The sequence below is a fragment of the Xenia sp. Carnegie-2017 genome, unplaced genomic scaffold, assembly GCF_021976095.1.
Source record: "Xenia sp. Carnegie-2017 unplaced genomic scaffold, XeniaSp_v1 HiC_scaffold_25, whole genome shotgun sequence".
In the NCBI taxonomy this organism is placed as follows: Eukaryota; Metazoa; Cnidaria; class Anthozoa; order Malacalcyonacea; family Xeniidae; genus Xenia; species Xenia sp. Carnegie-2017.
In genome coordinates, this window is record NW_025813488.1 from 1,733,867 (window position 1) to 1,755,731 (window position 21,865).

The following is a 21,865-nucleotide window of genomic DNA, read 5'->3' on the forward strand; positions in this document are numbered from 1 at the left end:
AACGGAATAGATGAATCAATACTTGTCGGGAAAAATGGCGTCCCGTAAATTTTTGCTCGGATGCCTTTCTCGCGAAGAAAGCGTCCCGATTTATTCGTTTTTTATACCTTCAAAATGAGCTCCAAGAGTTCGTTGGATTTCTTTAGTTTCTCGAGCATATTTTCTATGTTTGTCACAGCCAACACGTGTGTATCCTAAAACATTCCATCGAATTTCTTAAGGTTGAATCGGTTGCAATTTTCATAGGATAATCATCCTATGTTGCAGTTCCATGATCACAAAATCCCGATAAATGAAAAACAGAGTGGAAACACGCACAGTGTAAACAAGGCAATCAATAAAGTCCAGCAACATAAAGACAGATTGGAATCACACAAACAACGTAAACAGGGCAATAAAAAATAGTCAATCGATAAAAAACTGAGTGGAAACACACACAATGTAAACAAGGCAATCAATAAAGTCCAGCAACATAAAGACAGATTGGAATCACACAAACAACGTAAACAGGGCAATGAAAAATAGTCCCTCAATAAAAGACAGATTGGAAACACACACAATGTAATAAAGGCAATCAATAAGGTTCCTCAATAAAAAACAGCGTGGAAACACACACACACATACCTGCAGAGCTTGTTTCATCAACTCCCTCCAATGTTTGTCAACCGTTGTAAAACGTCTGAAACGGAAGAGAGGACATTAGAAGAAAAGTGAGGAAATACAACGAATCACGAAATACTCGAGAAATGATGGTTTGACCAAAATCTCTGATACCACATCAACCTACCGTCCTTCCTCAGGCATTTGAGCCATTATATCAGGGGAACTAAATATCGGTTCTAAATAAAGCCAGGTCGCCTGAACTTTCAGCCACTCGTCCAAGATTTCTTGAAGAAGCACCAACTTCGCTTCCCACTCCCTGTAATCAAATATTCGTATCAATGCAAAGAACATGATCACTTTTATGCTTCGTAATGTCACTGTTTAAAGAATGAGTGTGAAGGTAATGCTTTGCGCGCTCAGCCAGCAGAGATAGCTATTTTTAGGGCATCCAAAAACGACAGTATATTGGGTTGTTAATGCCTGAATATGTCTAAAGGCGTAGCAAAATCGTTAATTAGGAAAAAAGGAGGGGGCACAAATTCATGTTTTAATTGTAGAAAACAATCGATTTTAACTTAATATACATATATGAATATGAATATGTATATAAATATATATAAATATAAATAAATATAAATAAATATATATAATAAATATAAATAAATAAATAAATAAATATATATATATAAATAAATAAATATATATATATATAAATATAAATATATATATGAATATGCCCTCTACCTCCCGGCATTTAACGAGTTGGCTACGTCACTCAATGTGTCCATTTCTACTACCAAGTCTGGTCCATCAACGCCAAAGTGCGGTAAATCAAGAAATTAAGATATAACAAGAGCTAAGTTCAAAAAAAGTAGAAAAACAATCTCAAAACTCTGTATCAGATATAGGTAGGTCAATACAAGCGCGCAATGCATTATCTTGAAACTCATTCCTTCAAATCGTACTTTATCTCTGTCTCGAAGGGTTTTATAAACGGCGATCCTCGCATAGTTTGTGTCTTTACAATCTGATCGTCCAATAATGTCTGTATTTCATCAATCGCTGATAGAATGTGTGTCCCAGTCTCCCGATATGGAATGAAGTTAAACATCATCTATAAATGGCACATTGATGGATTATGTACTGAGGATAAAAAGATGAATAGTTTTTGTGTGTTAGTGAAAATTTTTGTGAGTTAGTGAAGATATTCTTCCCATCTATGAAGAAAATATTGTGCATCACTTGGTGTTTTGGTGTTGGATTTAACTATATGCTAAAGACGAGAACACTAGTGAACTTTTGTTTTACTCTGTTTTACTAAAATACAAATTTTTGGATATGGTAGGATCTTCTCGGAAAATTCGAACCGCGAGTGTAGGTCTTATACAAAAACAAACAAAAGGATTTCCCATGTTATATAAAGAGCCCCAAACTCAAGATCAATTCGTCTTATTTTCAACTACTACAGTCTCCAAGTCACGCGCTTCCCACTGAAGTGAACAACCACAACATGAAGTACTCTGTACTCCACGCAGGATTGAACGCTGACGTTCCCGCCGCACTTCCTACTGAAGTGAACAACCACAACATGAAGTACTGTGTACTCCACGCAGGATTGAACGCTGACGTTCCCGCCGCGCTTCCTACTGAAGTGAACAACCACAACATGAAGTACTCTGTACTCCACGCAGGAATGAGCGCTGACGTTCCCGCCGCGTATTTAAATGCCTAAGCAGCCACCAGGACATGTACATAATTCTAATTGGATATGTGTATTAGATCCATAGGATGATTATGAAGTTGATGTTTGACTTACATCGCATATTAAAGATTTGTGCATAAGAGATATAGAGCATATTAACAAAGTGTAATGATTTGACTTTCCTACATCACACACAATAACAATAAAAGACACATAGCATATTAATTACGTGAAATCATTGGACTTACATCATCCCATTCATTGGTCATCTTTTCCATTGCTTTCTCCAACGAGAATTCTTTACTTGCCGCTTCGCTTATTCCCTCGAATTTCGACAAATGAGGTTCGATTTTCATGTCGACCATTTTGGCGAGATTCATGTCTTCGCCGCCATAGATGCTGAAGCCCATAATGTCGCTCATTTGTTCCCAATGACGATCACGGAGACCCGGATTGAACATCACCTGAACCAATGGCAGATGCCCTTTAAACTCCTCCACTTTGTCTTTCATCTGAAACAGTTTCATCCACATCAACATAAAGAAAACCCAACTCGGTAAAGCAGACAGATTGTTCAGACAAGGAGGGGGGCGATGCAAACGGCAAAGTTGTGAGAGCCCAATAAAGGATTGTCACATGCAAATTTTTGTTTTAGGACAATGCAAAACCACACGTTTTTAGAAAAGCAGCTTTCTGTTAGATGTTTTAACAAGTGTATTCGACTCAATGTTACATACTTAGTTGCTCGAACGTTGTCGTTTAAAATATTCACAGCGCTTTGTTCCTGTTTACAAGAAGCAACTAGTAATACGGCTGTTTGATATTGGATTCATTGTGCACCTCCCCCCCTATTTCTCATAAAATTTCTCATAATTGGTCATGTGAACAATCGGGAGGGGGGACATAAACCTCATTTCCCTCCAAGGTGACAGCACAAGCCCAAAGGTACAAGACACCAACTCGTATATTGAGTTTGGCCATTTCTACAAGGGAATATTATTTACACAAAGCAAGATAAAAAGAATTCTGACTAGAGCTCTATAAGTACACGATGGTAATCTTAAGCCTGGTTTCCACTATTGGTTTAACGCGACAAACGCGACAACGATTAACTTTAATCGGGATAATCCCATATGAGAACGTGGTAATAATCGCAATAAACGGCGACTAACAATCGCGATAAAATATCAAAAATTTTTGATAATTATTCGCGTTAATCACCAAAATGACGTCATCTTGAATGAAAATTTAGGAATTTAAGATGGCGAATCTAAAAACGTTGTTTTCTTTTCTTCGATGCCTTTCTACGGCGTCTCCGTCGCCTCCATAAAACATAAGCTACTGCAATTACTACCAGATCGTGTTTTTTACAGACGCCATTTCACAAAATAATCGCCATCCGACATAATGTAAGCAACACGTCTAATCGCGCAACCATTGCGAATAAAAGTTATCGTTATCGCTTTTATCGTGATAAACCAATAGTGAAACCAGTCTTCAAATGCTCAACATAACCGTAAATAAGCGCTAACACCAAGCTCCACGCACGCAGTGTTGAAAAGTTTTAAAGAAAATAATAATACTATCCACACTAACCCTGACAGCTATGAATTGCGCTTTGGGTACGTCGTTGAACTGTTTCTCTAGCTTGTACAGTCCGCGCCAAAAGTTCCCTGTCTCTTGATCAACTACATCTGGATCATATGATCCCCAAGGACCTTCCATCCATTCCCTAAACACATGAATTAATCGCTAACCGCCTAATATACTTTGTTGTTTTTCATCATTTCAAATTTACGTACTGATAAAAATATCATTTGGAATACTTCAAAAGTTTGAATATTTGAAACAAGGCAGGAAACTTCGCTTGAATGCTAACAAAATCACCGTCAAATACCTGTGCTTGTTCAGGAAATCGACTGTCGTTTCATACAGTTTGTGGAATGGCGTTAGTGTGTTCTGCAGTTGTTGTCTTTGAGGGTATGTTGTCAATTCCCAACCAAAAGCCTCTTCTTCATCGTTAAACGATTGCATCTGAAGAAATGAACTTAGTTGAAAATGCGAGCTGTTGAAATGATAAATTCTTATACATCATCTGCTAAAAGGAACAGTCCTACAACATTATCTGTTGAAAGGTGCAGTCCTACAACACTATGTTTTAAAAGGAACAGTCTTACACAACATCAGTTGTTAAAAGGAACAGTCTTACACAACATCAGTTGTTAAAAGGAACAGTCTTACACAACATCAATTGTTAAAAGGAACAGTCTTACACAACATCAATAGTTAAAAGGAACAGTCTTACACAACATCAATTGTTAAAAGGAACAGTCTTACACAACATCAGTTGTTAAAAGGAACAGTCTTACACAACATCAATTGTTAAAAGGAACAGTCTTACACAACATCAATTGTTAAAAGGAACAGTCTTACACAACATCAATTGTTTAAAGGAACAGTCTTACACAACATCAATTGTTTAAAGGAACAGTCTTACACAACATCAATTGCTAAAAGGAACAGTCTTACACAACATCAATTGTTAAAAGGAACAGTCTTACACAACATCAATTGTTAAAAGGAACAGTCTTACACAACATCAATTGTTAAAAGGAAGAGTCTTACACAACATCAATTGTTTAAAGGAACAGTGTTACACAACATCAATTGTTAAAAGGAACAGTCTTAAACAAAATAATTTTTAAAAGGAAGAGGTCCACAACGTCATCAAGTAAAAGGGGGAAGCCCTAAAGATCGTCTGTAAGAAGGATAGTCTCGCAGTATTATCTTTAAGAAGAGAAAGTCCTTCAACATCATGTGTCAGAAGAACAGTATGCAAGATAATTTGTTAGAAGTAATAGTTCTACAACACAACCCGTTGAAAAAAAACAGTCCAAAAACAACATAAGTAAAAAAGAATATGCCTAAAAAACTCACTTTTTCAGCAGCAGTTTCCAATCGAGCATGCAAAGCCTGAGCCTTTTTGAAATATCTTCCAACTTCAGCGAGTTCACCAAACGTCTAACAAAAAGAAAGACGACATATCAAATGTCGATCGATCATCCATTCGAAGCTGTCGCTCACTTTGCTACCTGAAATTCTTCCAATTGCTTACTGTAACCTTCCAACTCTTCCACGAATCTTTCACGTCTCATCTGAAATATCGCGAGATTACAAAATCACGATGCACTCATTTGAAACAAACTCCACCTAATCGAAGCAGTTGCGCAGCCAGCGCGATAATTGGGGTACAGTATTCATATGAGTTGCGTTTGAAGTCTCACTTTAATCTTTGAATAATTTTTTTATAGGGGTTAAAACATGCATACAAGAGTCTCCCCACACACTTTAACGATCTGGAAGCGCCACTGCATTGAAGGCAAGTTACGGTGTACAGTACCTTTAAGCTATTTTCATACTGTATTCGATTTGCATTAGTTATTTTTGTGTTCTTCAAACACTTCGCTCATTCGGAAATGCCATTGGAATACGTTGTTGTTCATTCGCATATCTCCGGGAGAAAACGATGCGTAATCCACCTGAAGATTTAAAAACATAAAAAAAGGGAAACGATAACAGTTGAATACCGTATTTCCTTTATTTGGCCACCTGAGATTTTACTTGTTTTATTTACCTTTCGAGCGAGGGATTACTAGGGGAGGGAGGGTTGAATAAATTTCCATTTCATTTGTATTACCCAGAGAAACTCAGTTCAGCTGTGCTACTGATTTGTTTTGCTAAAAATTTGGTGGTTAAAATGTTTCTTAGAAGGGTGAGCAACTTATTTAGTGGGTGAAATCTCATATTTGGAGGGTGGCACCTCCTGCACTCTCACCAAGAAAACCCGTCCACGTGTTTTAACGCCGAGACACACTATCGCTGTATCTAGGTCGTTACCACTCAGCGACTTGTTTGACAGGTTACCAACAATGGTTACCAAGCCTTGTCGCTAGGTCGTTACCACTCAGCGACATAACGACATAGCGATGTAAAAATGATGTAAAGACACACTGTTGCTGTCGCTAGGTCGTTACCACTCAGCGACATAACGACATAGCGATGTAAAAATGATGTAAAGACACACTATCGCTGTCGCTAGGTCGTTACCACTCAGCGACATAACGACATAGCGATGTAAAAATGATGTAAAGACACACTATCGCTGTCGCTAGGTCGTTACCACTCAACGACATAACGAAATAGCGATGTAAAAATGATTTAAAGATACACTGTCGCTGTAGCTAGGTCGTTACCACTCAGCGACATAACGACATAGCGATGTAAAAATGATGTAAAGACACACTATCGCTGTCGCTAGGTCGTTACCACTCAGCGACATAACGACATAGCGATGTAAAATGATGTAAAGACACTATCGCTGTCGCTAGGTCGTTACCACTCAGCGAGATAACGACATAGCGATGTAAAAATGATGTAAAGACACACTATCGCTGTCGCTAGGTCGTTACCACTCAACGACATAACGAAATAGCGATGTAAAAATGATTTAAAGATACACTGTCGCTGTAGCTAGGTCGTTACCACTCAGCGACATAACGACATAGCGATGTAAAAATGATGTAAAGACACACTATCGCTGTCGCTAGGTCGTTACCACTCAGCGACATAACGACATAGCGATGTAAAAATGATGTAAAGACACACTATCGCTGTCGCTAGGTCGTTACCACTCAGCGAGATAACGACATAGCGATGTAAAAATGATGTAAAGACTGTCGCTGCTAAGGCGAGCGAAGAGATCAAATTTCGATGGCATTTATGACAGGAAATATGGTTTTCGCGGTTTTCTCAAACATGGCGGCTAACGAAGCATTGCGCGCTACTTTGTTAGCCATCATTTTAAACGAATTAGAAGAAGATGAGACTAAAAACTATTTATTACAGCTTCTTCGAAAGACACCATTTTGAATTTTGTCTCAGCGACACAGCGATTTCACGTTCTCCAGCGAATTTACTGGCGGTGTTGAAACCACACAGCGACAAGGCTTGGTAACCACTGTTGGTAACCAGGCAAACATGTCGTTGAGCAACGACCTAACGACAGCAATAGTGTTTCTTGGCCTTTAGAGAGGTAACATTAGAAATAACAGCTGTGTACTACCTACCAAAAACACCAAGCGATTTTTCGCTTCGCTCAACTTTTCTTCCAGTTCAAATATCGTCTCGTTCTCAACTTTCTCGACGAATTTCTACAAAATAAATAAACGCAGGTTAAAATTGAGCACAAAACCCAATGAAGTGTCAAAATATTTCTATACGTACGAAACAATAATCAACGAAAGGTGTGATGTTCTTGACTGTTACTTTGTAGTCATTGTAAGTCCTTGTTTGCGATGGGTAGATTTAATTTTTATCAAACCTTTTGGAAATAGCTTAAGATTTGTTAAAAGGCTCCCGAAGCAACATCATGTGGACGTCCAATGCAGATCGTCCATGTTAGTGGAGTCCTTAGAAGGAATGTTGATGTTGGTATTGACTGACGTTTCGACAACCACAGCAGCAGTCTATCACCTGACACTGAAGATGACTACCGCTACGGTTCTCGAAACGTCAGTCAACATCAACATCGACAGTCCTTCTTACGACTTTACTGACCTGGACGATCTACATCTATAAATATGTAACATTATGTTGAAACCATATATAACTTCTGTTACGAGCCAGGCTCGCAATAGTATCCCATTGTCTCCAAGCACTAGCTATATTGTAGAGTCAAATCAGTGTGACAATGTATATGTACTTTTTTTTATCAAAATCGGTCGGATGAGCTTAAACACTCCCCCCCGTGTTCTGAAGTTTGCAACCACATAAAGCAGGTGGGAGAGTCTAAGCTCATGAGAAAAAATTTAGTGATATGATCGAAAAGGTGAAACTGGAAAACAAGCGCAAATCAGAAGATATGAACACTAGGTGTTTTTTTCAAAGATGCACACAACTGACCATGAGTTCCATCATATGCTCCGTGTTTGCAGGCGAAGTCAAAGCTTTTTCAGCAATTTTTCGTACTCTTCACAAAGCCTAAACAAACAAAGCAATGAGCATTTTGTGTTGTTTTTTTCCGAAACAAAAGAACCATGGATGTTTTTCATGAACAATTCATTCTCTCAAGAATCCAATTGGAGTGGAGGTCAATTTGTTGCTTTGCTTCCCTTGCCTGATGGAAACTCACATAGACCCACCCACCCTGTTGGTAACGATATAGTTGAGTTTGTAATTAACCGACTTAAATATTGCTATGAACAGCGTGTTTGTCATGGTGAATGACAATTGAGTTGTTCTTAAAAGAAATGTTGAAAACCAAAACGAGGATAACTATAAAATTATCGTGTCTTCATAATAAAAGTAAATTTTTGTTTTCATTCAAGCAGACGTGACAACTGATGAGAAAGCATTTTGCCATTTAATTTTTTAGTTTTCTTTATTTTGGTTTTGACAAATTTTTTTAAAACTGCTCAATTATCATTCACCATGACGCTGTTCAGCGCCATATCTAAGTTTGTAATTAATACACCGTGCATTCTGTGTTTAGATAGATATACGAAATTATCAAAGGTTTCGGTTTTAAGAGCGAGGCATCCCCCAACGGCAAAGTGTATGAAGTACACACTTTCCAAAGACTAGCCAAGTTTAACAATGGGTTCAAACATGGCCACATATCTCTTATCGCCTGTGCCCACGGTACAGAAACAAAAGAGCCAGCAGCGTTACCTTTTGTTCATCAACTGATGATCTTTAATCATTCTCTGTAGTAATTTACTTCTTAAGCCATCAGCTCGTTTGCTGAGACCGCGGACCAATTCATCGCAGTGCAACTCAAACATGCCGACTTGAATTATCTAAATGAATACACTCGTAAACATTGCATTATAAAATGACCGACACAAAACGAAGAAAACACCACTCGGTCAGAGAAAAAAAAAACCAAACGATATTTACCTTTTGAGAGTTGTACGTTATGTCATCTATCAACTTGGCGTAATATTCCACCTTCTGAAGAAAGAAGGACAGAAAAAATTATGCATTTTTACCCTCTGAAGATGGAAGGGCGAAGATGGATTCAGAGAAAGGGTGGGGAGGGATACGCAACCCTCCTAGCCTTGATTTAACTGGAAGGGGAGGTGTGGGAAGGGTGTGGAGGGATGCAAGACATTTCCTAGCTTTGGTTTGACTGGAATGGGAGGCAAAGGATGGGTGCCAATTTTCCGACATAATACTAACATACCAAACAACCAAGCAAAAGAATTTGCCATTAGTGTTTAATGGAGCACACTTTCAAAAATCTTCCCGTCATAATAAAATGGTAACGGCAACAGGTAGCCACCGAAATCAAATTCAAATTAGAGCACATCCCCCCCCTTACACACACACAAACAACGCACATCACCCACCCCCCCCCACCCCAAACCATCTTGGATTGACACATTCGGAAAAGTAGAATCAATTTATACATTTCCAGGAACTACAGACGGAAGAGAAAAATAAATGAGGAAACTGATGTTTTCCACTAAACAACCAGTAACAAGTACTTGCAATATTAAATGTGATAACAGCTGAAATGCTTGCTTGTTGAGACACTTCAACTTATTTCTCTAACAAAAAAGATGACCTAATAAGCTGCAAGCATATTTGATCTAGTCAATTTATCCGACATATCTATTAATTTTCCTAGGCTGTATCATGCCTGTATGGTTGGGTTTTTTCGCAGACAGTCGAAAAACAATTTTTCGTTGGCCCTGAACTGCGCTAATTTCATTCTTATTCATTCAAATGAATTGCACAAAAACTCCGATTGGACAAAATTGCAAAATGTCATGGGAGAAATCAAACTTTATACTTTTCTTAATTGTGCACGAGTTCTTTCAATAACCACAGTTTGCAGTTACTTTCGGACACTCGCCGCAGACAACAAAGCTACCTAGGATCTATACATCTGACACTCGTGTGCGATCATTGTGTGTCAGATGTAATCTGCAGCTGCATAAGCAGAAAGTAACGACAGATTAAACAGCAGGAGTAAGCAACTGCCCGGCTATTTTCTTTCTACAATAATTCTCTAAATTCTTTTCTAGACAAGAAAGTCGAATGTTTATAATGTTTTATGAAAACTTTATGACGTCGTTCAATGACGTCATAAAACATTAGCAACACTAGAAACATTAGATGACGTTGAATGACGTCATAAAACATTAGAAAGACTAGAAACATTAGACGACGTTAATTGACGTCATAAAACATTAGAAACACTAGAAACATTAGACGACGTTAAATGACGTCATAAAATGTTAGAAAGACTAGAAACATTAGATGACGTTAAATGACGTCATAAAACATTAGAAAGACTAGAAACATTAGACGACGTTAAATGACGTCATAAAATGTTAGAAAGACTAGAAACATTAGACGACGTTAAATGACGTCATAAAATGTTAGAAAGACTAGAAACATTAGATGACGTTAAATGACGTCATAAAACATTAGAAACACTAGAAACATTAGATGACGTTAAATGACGTCATAAAACATTAGAAAGACTAGAAACATTTGGACGACGTTAAATGACGTCATAAAATGTTAGAAATATTACACGATGTCTATGTTTTATGGAAACCGACCAAACACTTTTTTTCCAAAGTTCATTCCTGTGCTCGAGCGAACTTGTGCCGTGTTTTATCCAATGAACGTTTTGCGTGCATTCTCACAAACTAAATAGAAAATACATCATGCAAACCTCAACGAATCTTTCGAACTCATGTCCCTCCAGAAGAAATTGCTCCACTTCTGCGTCAGCTTTTCTCGTGATTAAGTCGGAGTACTTTTCATACTTCTTTAAATGTTCCTGGGGTCCGACCATTTCACGATTCACCACATCACGTACCTAAAGTACGTTATCATAATGTTAGGGCATTGAACAAACATACATGGAACGCTACCAGTAATAGAAAAGCCTAATAATTTTTTGAAAACAAATCTAACCCTCAGACACGCGTGTGTAGTGTTTCGAGATTCCCTCACGGGGTGAAAATTGATTGAACTACACACGCGTGTCTGAGTGTAAGATTTGGGTTCAAAAAATTATCAGGCTTTTCTATTACAGGTAGCGTTCCATGTATTTTAGTTCAATGTGTCAGGGACAGTTGAACTGACACATTTTTGCCGAATCCAGTACACTTTTGACAGATGTTTTGTTGTTCACTGACATCGCAAATCTTACTCTACCAAAACAACCGAAGAAACCTCCTCTCCCGGCCACCTGTAGAAAATGAAATTTGATACGTAATAATATATAAAAATGACTCGATAAAAATACCTTAGATTTTACATCTTCGAGAATTTCTTCCAATATAATCGGTTTTAACGACGCCTTCTTGTGACCAAGCTATATAGTATTGTAAAGTAGAGACAAAGCAATTTTGAGACTCAAAAAGGAAATTTAAAGGATGCGATGATATTGAAGTTGCAAATAATGACAAAGAAGTGGATGAAGAGCTTTGCTTAGCAGATGACATCGAGTTTATGTTACTGGTTATGGCAGATGACATCAAGTTTATGTTACTTGTTATGGCAGATGACATCGAGTTTATGTTACTGGTTATGGCAGATGACATCGAGTTTATGTTACTGGTTATGGCAGATGACATCGAGTTTATGTTACTGGTTATGGCAGATGACATCGAGTTTATGTTACTGGTTATGGCAGATGACATCAAGTAAATGTTACTGGTTATGGCAGATGACATCGAGTTTATGTAACTGGTTATGGCAGATGACATAGAGTTTATGTAACTGGTTATGGCAGACGACATAGAGTTTATGTTACTGGTTATGGCAGATGACATCGAGTTTATGTTACTGGTTATGGCAGATGACATCAAGTAAATGTTACTGGTTATGGCAGATGACATCGAGTTTATGTAACTGGTTATGGCAGATGACATCGAGTTTATGTAACTGGTTATGGCAGACGACATAGAGTTTATGTTACTGGTTATGGCAGATGACATCGAGTTTATGTTACTGGTTATGGCAGATGACATCGAGTTTATGTTACTGGTAGATGTTAACAATAACAAGTGAAATTATACTTTAAAGTGTTGAAGTTTATAATTTATAGTTCATTAAAAGGAATCACGATGCAATTTTAGTCTTGCCGAAAGTTGTTTTTTTTTGTCATGCGTCAACCCAGGTCTATAGATGTGACAAAATCATATTTTTTCGTCACTTCAAAAACTGCATGTCACCGGCTTCGGGTTATCAGATTACCATAGTGACGGTTACAACTTGTTTTGCACTCATTGGTGAGGAAAAAACAATCGATTTCCGCCATGTTGGATGACATTATCGAAATCATCCAACATGGCGGTCATGACGTACATGCACACCAAGAATTTTTCTTGAAAATCCAATACGCTGGTAATTCGATATTATAGAAATCTGATGTGTACGTAATCTGATGCAAAAATCCTTTTACTTCATCGCGTTGAAGTTTTAATCCCAGGTCATCATCAATGGCGACCAAACTTACCCCATCAGAGTAGAGTTTTGTTTCAACACGAGGTACAATCGTGACGGCCTTTAACATCACATCGTAGACATTGATAAGAACAATCTCGAAGTCTCGGAAGTTGGGCTCAAACTTGATGACGTCACCATCGAGCACGAGTCTCATTACAAATCCCGGATGTTCCAAAACTCTGGTGGACTCCTGTGAATAGGTTTCGCGAAGATAAGCAGGAACATGAAGCATAATATGGAAGAGAAATGGAGTTGATAAATAATGATAATTTTGACATAAAACCGAAATGTTACAGTTTAAATTGTCTTGTTTTACAACTTGAATTTAAGTTTACAAGGTTTCCTATTTCCGAATATGTTTTATTCTATACATAAGCATAAGCATAAGTGCCCTCGCTTGCAATAAAATGCCATAAGCACAAGCATTAGCACATATAAGTTTAAGAAGAACGGAGAATTTGGATCATCTTGTGCTAGTGCCTATGCTTGAATCGCAAGTTAGGACCAGGGTTAAAGGACACTGTTTTTCACACTCTTCAAAAGTCGAGTCAAATTCATAAAAGATTACGTTAACCAGTAATATTAAAGTACCTTCGGTGGACAAAATAGACTTGTGTAATCATGTATGGAGAGTAATGCAAGACTCTGGAGTTGATTCGTCATCAGAACCGATGCTGTTGAAAAGAAAGCCTCTAGGCGACGCGAGTTTTGATTACTGGGAACTAGTTTGCGCTTATTTCCTTGATAATAGATGTTTTGGACTTCCGGGAACCATCTAAAGAATGCACCAAACGCTTTTTAAACAAGCATTTTAAATACAATGAACTCAAGTTGAAAAGCTGTTTAGAACAGGGAAAGTTTACAATTGTCTTAATGATCTTAAAGGAGCGAATTAAATTTGTCTCAACTATTGGCGTGGCCAGCCAACAAGTTTAGCCGCGCTATGCATATTTTCTTCAGTTTACTCACTGCAAAAATAACAGAATTTTAAAGAAACAAACATTGCCAATCATCCAAAGTTTATATACCACGAAACCACGACCTAACTTGAAGGATTGCTACTAGCACGCGGGCTGGTTACTAACTTGAGGGCTTGCTACTTGAGGGCTGGCTACTAGCATGCAGCTGCTTACTAACTCGAGGGCTTGCTACTAACTTGAGAACAGGCTACTAGCATGCGGGCTGGTTACTAACTTAAGGGCTTGCTACTAACTAGCGGGCTTACTACTAACTCGAGGGCTGGCTATTAGCATGCGGGCTGGTTACTAACTCGAGGGCTGGCTACAAACTAGCGGTCTAATTACTCTACTGTACTCAACTTACTTTTTTGTTAACGTTTCCCTTGCAATTTCAATGTGCTTCATCACAATATTTTGAAACACAGCAAGCTCCAGAGCTTCAGATCGACTTTTAATGTCTTCAATGTCCACCAGTCTGAACGTTCTACCATAAACAGAATACGTCATTAACGTGCGTACTACATAATGGACTGCATCCTGTCATCGGGTACATTACATTATGCACCACGTACGTCATGCACCTCGTTACGTCATGGAGCACTACGTTGTAAAGTAATTGCGTCATGAAATAAATTAAAGATGGACAATAAATGAATCTTTATGAAAAGTGACAAGGCATAATGTTGTCACAGTTTCCATTACTTTGATATGCGCTGCAAGTGGCAAGTTGAAATTTCATTGTTTGAAAGTTGAGATGCAATAAAAACTATATTTATGTTGGACTATACTCTGACATGTACCTGCAACTAACAATAGTTAAAAATGTTTCATTGGACGTTGAACATGCTACACCGTGTAACATAGACTTAATATGTGTTGGTTGCAAAAAAGATACATAACGCGATGTATTCTGACTTTCAACTTGTATACCAAATCATTGCAATGCAAGATGCCAGAAAAGGTGGCACAATATATGTATATATGTTATTTACCGGCTGGTGGGCTCGGGCGGGACCGAGTGACTCTTTTAAAACCAGTGAAAATATTTTTTAAGTACGGACCAACCTAAGGTAAATAACATATTTATTTTTTTTTATTTTTATTATAAAGAAATTCGCGTTGTAAAATGGCCAACGCAATTTGATGTAGAGACTAAAATTGATTGATTTCTTCAAACTTCGCTTCGTCTGGATAGTAAAATTCACTCTTGCTGTGATGACTTTCATCTGAATACACTTTGCCTACGCGTTAAACAATTTATATTGCTTTTAAATCAATTTTAAAAATTTACAATTCACTACGCAAACAAATACATTGTGAAAAATATCACTTATACCCACGGGCCATATATCGTAAAAAGCTGCACGCTGAGTCGGCCAATCAAATTTCTGGAAATCGAAAAATATCGCTTCGCATGCATAAATAAAAATATATAACATGGTATTTGCTGTGTGCTAGTGGGGAATGAATGAAAGTTGCAGTGTGAAACACTGCCTTCGCCTAGTAAACTATACCATAGTAATGCAAGTTGAAATAATCATACAAGTACTACAACACAGAAGAAAGCTGGACTGTGAAACACTGCCTACGACTAGTAAACTATACCATAGTAATGCAAGTTGAAATAAAAATACAAGTACTACAACACAGAAAAAAGTTGGACTGTGAAACACTGCCTACGACTAGTAAACTATACCATAGTAATGCAAGTTGAAATAAAAATACAAGTACTACAACACAGAAGAAAGTTGGACTGTGAAACATTGCCTTCGCCTAGTAAACTATACTACAGTATTGCTAGCTGAACCGAGAAACATTACGTTAAAAGATCGCTCACCCAAAAGATTTGTGCCAGAGATCTAAAACGCCAGCCATGGTTGGATTTGTGACGAAGAGGTTTTCCTCTATTGCAACACATGCTGATCTGTAAGATTTATTCCATGGTTTTGGGACTTGAGAAAGTCTAAACATAAGCATAAACATGCAGTGAGGAAGATTATTAAAAATCCTGATTTTTAACCCTATGAACGCAATTCAGCTTATTGGCGGCAATGTTTATACGAATTAAAACTTCTATCTATCAAATTAATTCTAGTACTCGAAAACCTTGATGTTTTGTTTGTAGTACTGACTTAGCAGTATCACATAACATCAGATAACATCACATCACATCACATCACATCACATAACCTAACATCATATCACATCACACAACATCACATCACATCACATCACATCACATCACCTAACATCATATCACATCATATCACATCACATCACATCACATCACATCACATCACATCACATCACATCACATCACATCACATCACATCACATCACATCACATCACATCATATCACATCACATCAAACACATCACATCACATAATACATCATATCACATCACATCACATCACATCACATCACATCACATCACATCACATCACATCACATCACATCACATCACATCACATCACATCACATCACATCACATCACATCACATCACATCACATCACATCACATCACATCACATCACATCACATCACATCACATCACATCACATCACATCACATCACATCAAAACACATCACATCACATAACCTAACTTCATATCACATCACATCACATCACATCAAAACACATCACATCACATAACCTAACTTCATATCACATCACATCACATCAAATCAAATCACATATTCTAAACCATTCTATTCCAAAATTGCGTCATTTTTATATCTCAGTATCTGAGTATCCCACCACACTGTATATATATATACAAACGCCCACCTTAAACATTTAAATTTCTAGTCTGACGATGTTTTGTGTAAAGACGAAACGTTACTGTCACGATAAACTATAATTTCTCACAAAATAGCTATAATTAGAATTTTAAGTTGTGCAATTTTTTCTCTAGTCAAGTCAACTCAGTTCATACAAACAGCTGCCGTCCATTACAATCATGTGAAAACATCTCAATTTCGATGGTAAACTGCACTTGAATATTGTGTAGCGTGTAGTTGAAACATATCTTTCGTTTATGCTTTCGTTTATATTTCAGTGCAATGACGCAAATCGAGCTTTAGTAAGGTTGCGTTTACACTATACCTGATTCACCCATCACGATATCTTCATCTACTTTAAAAGGGCAACTTTTCCGAGTAAAAGCTTATTAAGTTGATAGATTTAGTCTATTTGATTGTGTTTCTGACGTTGAACAATTTCACTGTCTTTTAATACAAACGAAATTTAACCTTCGATAATAGCGTGCCCAAGTGCGTACAACTTCGTTCGAATGCAAAAGCTCATGGAAAAATCAGAGCAGGTGTATTTGTAAATAGTTTATCAAAAGAATAAAAACCAAGACAGGTGACATGTTTATCGATAACTATAAACAACAAAGTACTTGACATGATTCGGGTGGAAGGCTTTGATTCAAATCTAAACTAAATGATTCTTCAAAATATAGATGTATAGAATAAGCGACTAGAACCAAGGCCGTAACGACAGGGGAGATGGTGTAGGGGGGGGGAGATGTGCAACAACCCCAATGTTATAATACTGCAGCTTTGACACTGCATGACACACTCGTCAAGGGGAGATGTGCAACAACCCCAATGTTATAATACTGCAGCTTTGACATTGTATGATACACTCGTCAAGGGGAGATGCAACAACCCCAATGTTATAATACTGCAGCTTTGACGGTGTACGATACACTCGTCAAGGGGGGAGGGGGAGATGTGCAACAACCCAATGTTATAATACTGCAGCTTTGACATTGTACGATACACTCGTCAAGGAGGGGGAGATGTGCAACAACCCCAATGTTGTAATACTGCAGCTTTGACGTTGTATGATACACTCATCAAGGGGAGATGTGCCACAACCCCAATGTTATAATACTGCAGCTTTGACGTTGTATGATACACTCGTCAAGGGGAGATGCAACAACCTCAATGTTATAATACTGCAGCTTTGACATTGTACGATACACTCGTCAAGCAAAACGTTTGTTTATTAAGTCAATCCTTCTGTTCCTAACACATCATTGTTGAAATAATTCCTTTCAAAACGTTATAGCTCAGCATGATTATGCCCCGAGTTTTTTGTTGGGCCACGCTCTGTTTTGTTTTTTTCAGAGAAAAAGTATCCTACACCCACCCCACCTCTTGAATAGCACGTGCGGCCTACATTGCTATTAAACCGATAAAGGACAGTATCTCGTTGGGAGGAACTTCTTGTTTACTTCATTTGAATGAAGTAGTCGAAAGCAAAGAGCTTCTTGCAATAGTTGGGCAAACTCTCCGGGTTCAGATAATCATCTGTTGTTCCTGTATTTTAAAGTGAATGCAAAAACAATGCCGGAAAAAACACATTGGGCCGTTTTGCATGCATAATGTCCACGCATACACGTAAAAACTGTAAGAAAATCAGATATACTTGGTATTCAAACTGTTCCTGACACGTGCTGCACACACGCAATACACTCATTGAGTCGTGTCGAAAAATGCGATAAATAATAAACACGTGTTTCGATATTAAAATTAATGTCGCACATTGCGAAGATTAACAATTCGTGATTATCATACGAATAAGCCTTCAACATCACGTATAAACCATAGATATTGGTTTATGAGTTTTTTACCGCTTTGTCCATTGGTATAGAAAGTATTCGGAAAAATAGACACCGGATGCACAAATATGCACAGGAGATCGTCGGCGGTCGGAGTTTCTACGAAGTCTTGAGATGTTTTGACTACAAGACCAATATCGGATTATCGTGTAGTCAACATTAATTTTTCATCATTTTAAGATGATTCATATCTGTTTTTGAAATACAAAATGACAGCCCGCTGGTCGGTAATTTAAGAGCTTCGCATTCCACGATAGATCATGCATGACCCGTCGAACAAACGTCAACGTAACTAAAGAATTTGCAAAAGACAGAGACTGTCAAACTGCCCAGACAAGTAATTTGTAAAGGAAACGATCAAAATATTCGCAAAGCAATTAAATTCTTTTCAAACAAGGCGGCAAAAGAGCAGAGTAGCTGCGTGAAGCAATCACAAGAGATATGGACAACCAAAGTGATGTGATCCACTGCGATGGTCTGTACATTACTTATTACTCAAAATATCCGGCCAAAGGCCCGGAGTTTGTGATCAACGTTTTCATTATCGCAGCCAATGTTCTCTTAAGCATATTGGGAAGTGTCGCCAATATGGCAATAATGATATCATATTATCGAAACAAACGACTTCGCTCGGAACACACGATGTTGTTATGCATCCTTGCAACAATTGACTTTACGATTACCGCAGTCCTTCAGCCCCTATTTGTCGTAAAACGATTCTCCGTTATTCTAGGAACATTCGACCACTGTAAACTGTCGAATATGATCAGTCTATTTTCACTTGTATGTATTAACATCTCCATGCTTCTACTGATATTTTTATGTTGAGAGATTCATCGCTTTGCGTTTTTCATATCGCTACAAACTTATTGTGACCAGGTCGCGTATAGCTATCGCAGTCTTTGGGGCTTGGTTACTAGTGTTAGGAATGGTTTTTCTACAGATATTCCGCGATAAGCCCACTCCATTGTATCTGTTGTATGCGATATTGACCGTTATAACGGTTTTTGTATGCCTGTCGCTCGGTTTATGGACGGAAAATTTACTACGTCGTCATCGCAAGACAATCAAACGAACCCAAACCGCTTCACTTTCACAGGCCCAGATCAAAGCACGAAAGAAGACGAAGCGACTAACAAGAACGGCACAACTTATCAGTGCAACGCTTTTGGCGTGTTACATTCCCAGCGCTATCGCTGCAACTTATGAAGTCTTGTATGATGAAAAGAACCTTTGGTACTATGAAATTGTGCGTCCGTGCGTGATCACCTTGTTTTACATCAATTCGGCACTTGATCCTTGTGTGTTATTATGGAGAAATCATGACATGAGAAAGACCGCCACTCATCTTTTTGACAATACGCGTTGGTTAAGCTCAACAACCTTTCATTAAATCATCTCTGCAACTCAATTCACGCAACGCAACTCGAAACTACCAAAGGGAGCGTCAATTATCACTTTAAAACGTGTGGTCCCGAGAATACGGTTCGCGTTAGCTACTGTATGTGTAAGAATAACGTCCAAACTTACTCTTTCTTGTAGTCAGGTGTAGTATTGATTTCTTTATCGTCCTCTTGCTCGCGTGGATCTTTGAGAACGAAGTCAACTGTATAATGAAACAAATTACTTTCGTGAAACTGTGATTAAGAGAGGATTGCATGAGGTAACGAATAAATGATGTAGAATTGCATATAACGAACCTATAGCTTTCTTCACACTTAGTAAATAATCTTCACGCATTTCATCGGAGAGATTTTCAATACTAAGATCACGACCATCCTGTAATTAAATGGAAAACACCTGAATCTTCTTCATCAATAAAACATGGCTGGCTGTTAAACACTTTAACTAGTCTAAATTGATTAAATTGAGCATTAATTACATGTTGCGGTACTTAACAAAAAAATTGTTCTTCAATGCCTTTTTCTAAATGTAATCATTTCTTAAAGTTTTTTATATTCACCTTCAATGACTGTGGTACAAGTTTTAAGACATGAAACAGCCATAGATCCTCCATGGGGGCGACATGCTCGGTATCAATGCCATGATGAATATAATAATAGTATCTCTGAAACAAAACAACAGCACATGAATTGATTTGAGCATTGTTCTAGTAAAGACTGGAATAGGCACAAACTAATATATCTTTTTCTGTGGCTGTTGGTGATCCAGTACGAGACAATGGAGGAAGCTCACTATCAGTAGACGGTACTTGCTTAGTCCGTTCGTTTTGCCTACAATAACAAAAGTATACCATATAAAACAGATGGAACTCTAATGCCCTTTTATAAAGGTTTAAAGAATTTTGGCACTTGCATTATAATATTGACCAATGAACTTCTGAACGCTTCTCTATCCTTCTTGTGCGAAGATTGAAGTGTTGAGCCTGATTGTTTTTTGGAGGTAGTTGAATTGATTGAGGATAATACAGCATTGACATTCGTCAGTCCTCCATTACTCCGTCTTGCACCAGAGTCTGCAAAAGTCATGAGTAAAATGTTGCTTGCTGGCAGTGAAGAGGTTCAAACACAACCAACCTGGCCGGCCATCCTCAGTCTTGCTCTGATTGAGGTGAAAAACTGGTCTGTTCTCATGCCATAGTGGCTTTTGTCTAGTCTAGGTAAGTATTATAAATATTGTTGGCATAATGCTGTTTCAAAAGTTTTTGGTGAAAAAAATGTTAAGTAAATTTGAACAAAAAGTACTTTTGAACCATGCAAGTGCATATTTTACAAAGTTCACACGTTCATAATTCATAAATAGGGATTTAGTTTTGTCGAAGACGGATGTTTTTGTGGAAATAAATTCAGTAGTTTAGTTGTACTCATAAACAATATTGCTGATGAAATTATGCACAGAATGCCAACACTTACCTCAGGTAGCTGAGGGAGAAACCTGACAGGAACTTTAGGATTCTTTCCTTTGCCCCTCTGAAATAAAAAAAAAGGAACACGAAATTTACGTCTGTCTTTTAATAGTTCATTGGCTTTCATTTCACGATAATTTTTCTGAATTGTCAGTTTCAAATCAACTTACCGACTGTAATGCAGGCGTGGGAGATTCCATATTCAAAACGCTGTAGCTTTAAACACGTTAAAATATTTACATCTTTAAGGTTTCACTTTCAAAAACTTTAAATTACATATCGCTCTTTTAGCGCCATGTTTAATCAATAAATGTTGTACGACAATTACAACGTTGCTTAGCAACAGCATTTAGTCGAAAACATGTCAATGTGTTTTCCGCATTGGTTTTACGGCAAGTTATCTGGTTATAAAAAGTCAAAATTCAATAAAAGATAATTTTTTTAATAAAGTACATTCGTCTGAAAACATTTTTTAAGTGTTGAATCGAGAAAATACAACGTTTCTATTGCTCACTATTCTAGTTGACCTTTTCTACGCTACATCCAGTTAGGCATAGACAGAGAGA

The 21,865-nt window shown here is 37.7% G+C and overlaps 2 protein-coding genes across 2 annotated transcripts in view; one reads left to right on the forward strand and one right to left on the reverse strand.

Moving 5' to 3' along the window:
- The window catches only part of LOC124453780 (dynein axonemal heavy chain 7-like), a 67,013-nt gene extending 45,333 nt beyond the window's left edge, over positions 1 to 21,680 (reverse strand). Inside the window, 30 exon segments of the mRNA XM_047004634.1 lie at positions 108 to 194; positions 625 to 679; positions 788 to 919; positions 1,569 to 1,717; positions 2,554 to 2,817; positions 3,902 to 4,037; positions 4,203 to 4,339; positions 5,243 to 5,326; positions 5,398 to 5,460; positions 5,706 to 5,751; positions 5,753 to 5,844; positions 7,432 to 7,515; positions 8,267 to 8,322; positions 8,325 to 8,344; positions 9,035 to 9,162; positions 9,263 to 9,316; positions 11,055 to 11,201; positions 11,634 to 11,702; positions 12,849 to 13,028; positions 13,430 to 13,613; positions 14,162 to 14,281; positions 15,635 to 15,760; positions 19,964 to 20,039; positions 20,134 to 20,212; positions 20,397 to 20,501; positions 20,571 to 20,667; positions 20,750 to 20,909; positions 20,971 to 21,049; positions 21,307 to 21,363; positions 21,470 to 21,680. Of these exon segments, the coding sequence (XP_046860590.1) occupies positions 108 to 194; positions 625 to 679; positions 788 to 919; positions 1,569 to 1,717; positions 2,554 to 2,817; positions 3,902 to 4,037; positions 4,203 to 4,339; positions 5,243 to 5,326; positions 5,398 to 5,460; positions 5,706 to 5,751; positions 5,753 to 5,844; positions 7,432 to 7,515; positions 8,267 to 8,322; positions 8,325 to 8,344; positions 9,035 to 9,162; positions 9,263 to 9,316; positions 11,055 to 11,201; positions 11,634 to 11,702; positions 12,849 to 13,028; positions 13,430 to 13,613; positions 14,162 to 14,281; positions 15,635 to 15,760; positions 19,964 to 20,039; positions 20,134 to 20,212; positions 20,397 to 20,501; positions 20,571 to 20,667; positions 20,750 to 20,909; positions 20,971 to 21,049; positions 21,307 to 21,363; positions 21,470 to 21,499 (3,096 nt within the window). The 5' untranslated portion in view covers positions 21,500 to 21,680.
- LOC124453778 (lysophosphatidic acid receptor 4-like) lies at positions 18,367 to 20,281 on the forward strand. The gene is given in 2 exon segments (XM_047004632.1): positions 18,367 to 19,254; positions 19,256 to 20,281. Coding segments are annotated over 2 exon segments (951 nt in total). The 5' UTR covers positions 18,367 to 18,874; the 3' UTR covers positions 19,827 to 20,281.
- Positions 21,681 to 21,865: the final 185 nt, after the last annotated feature.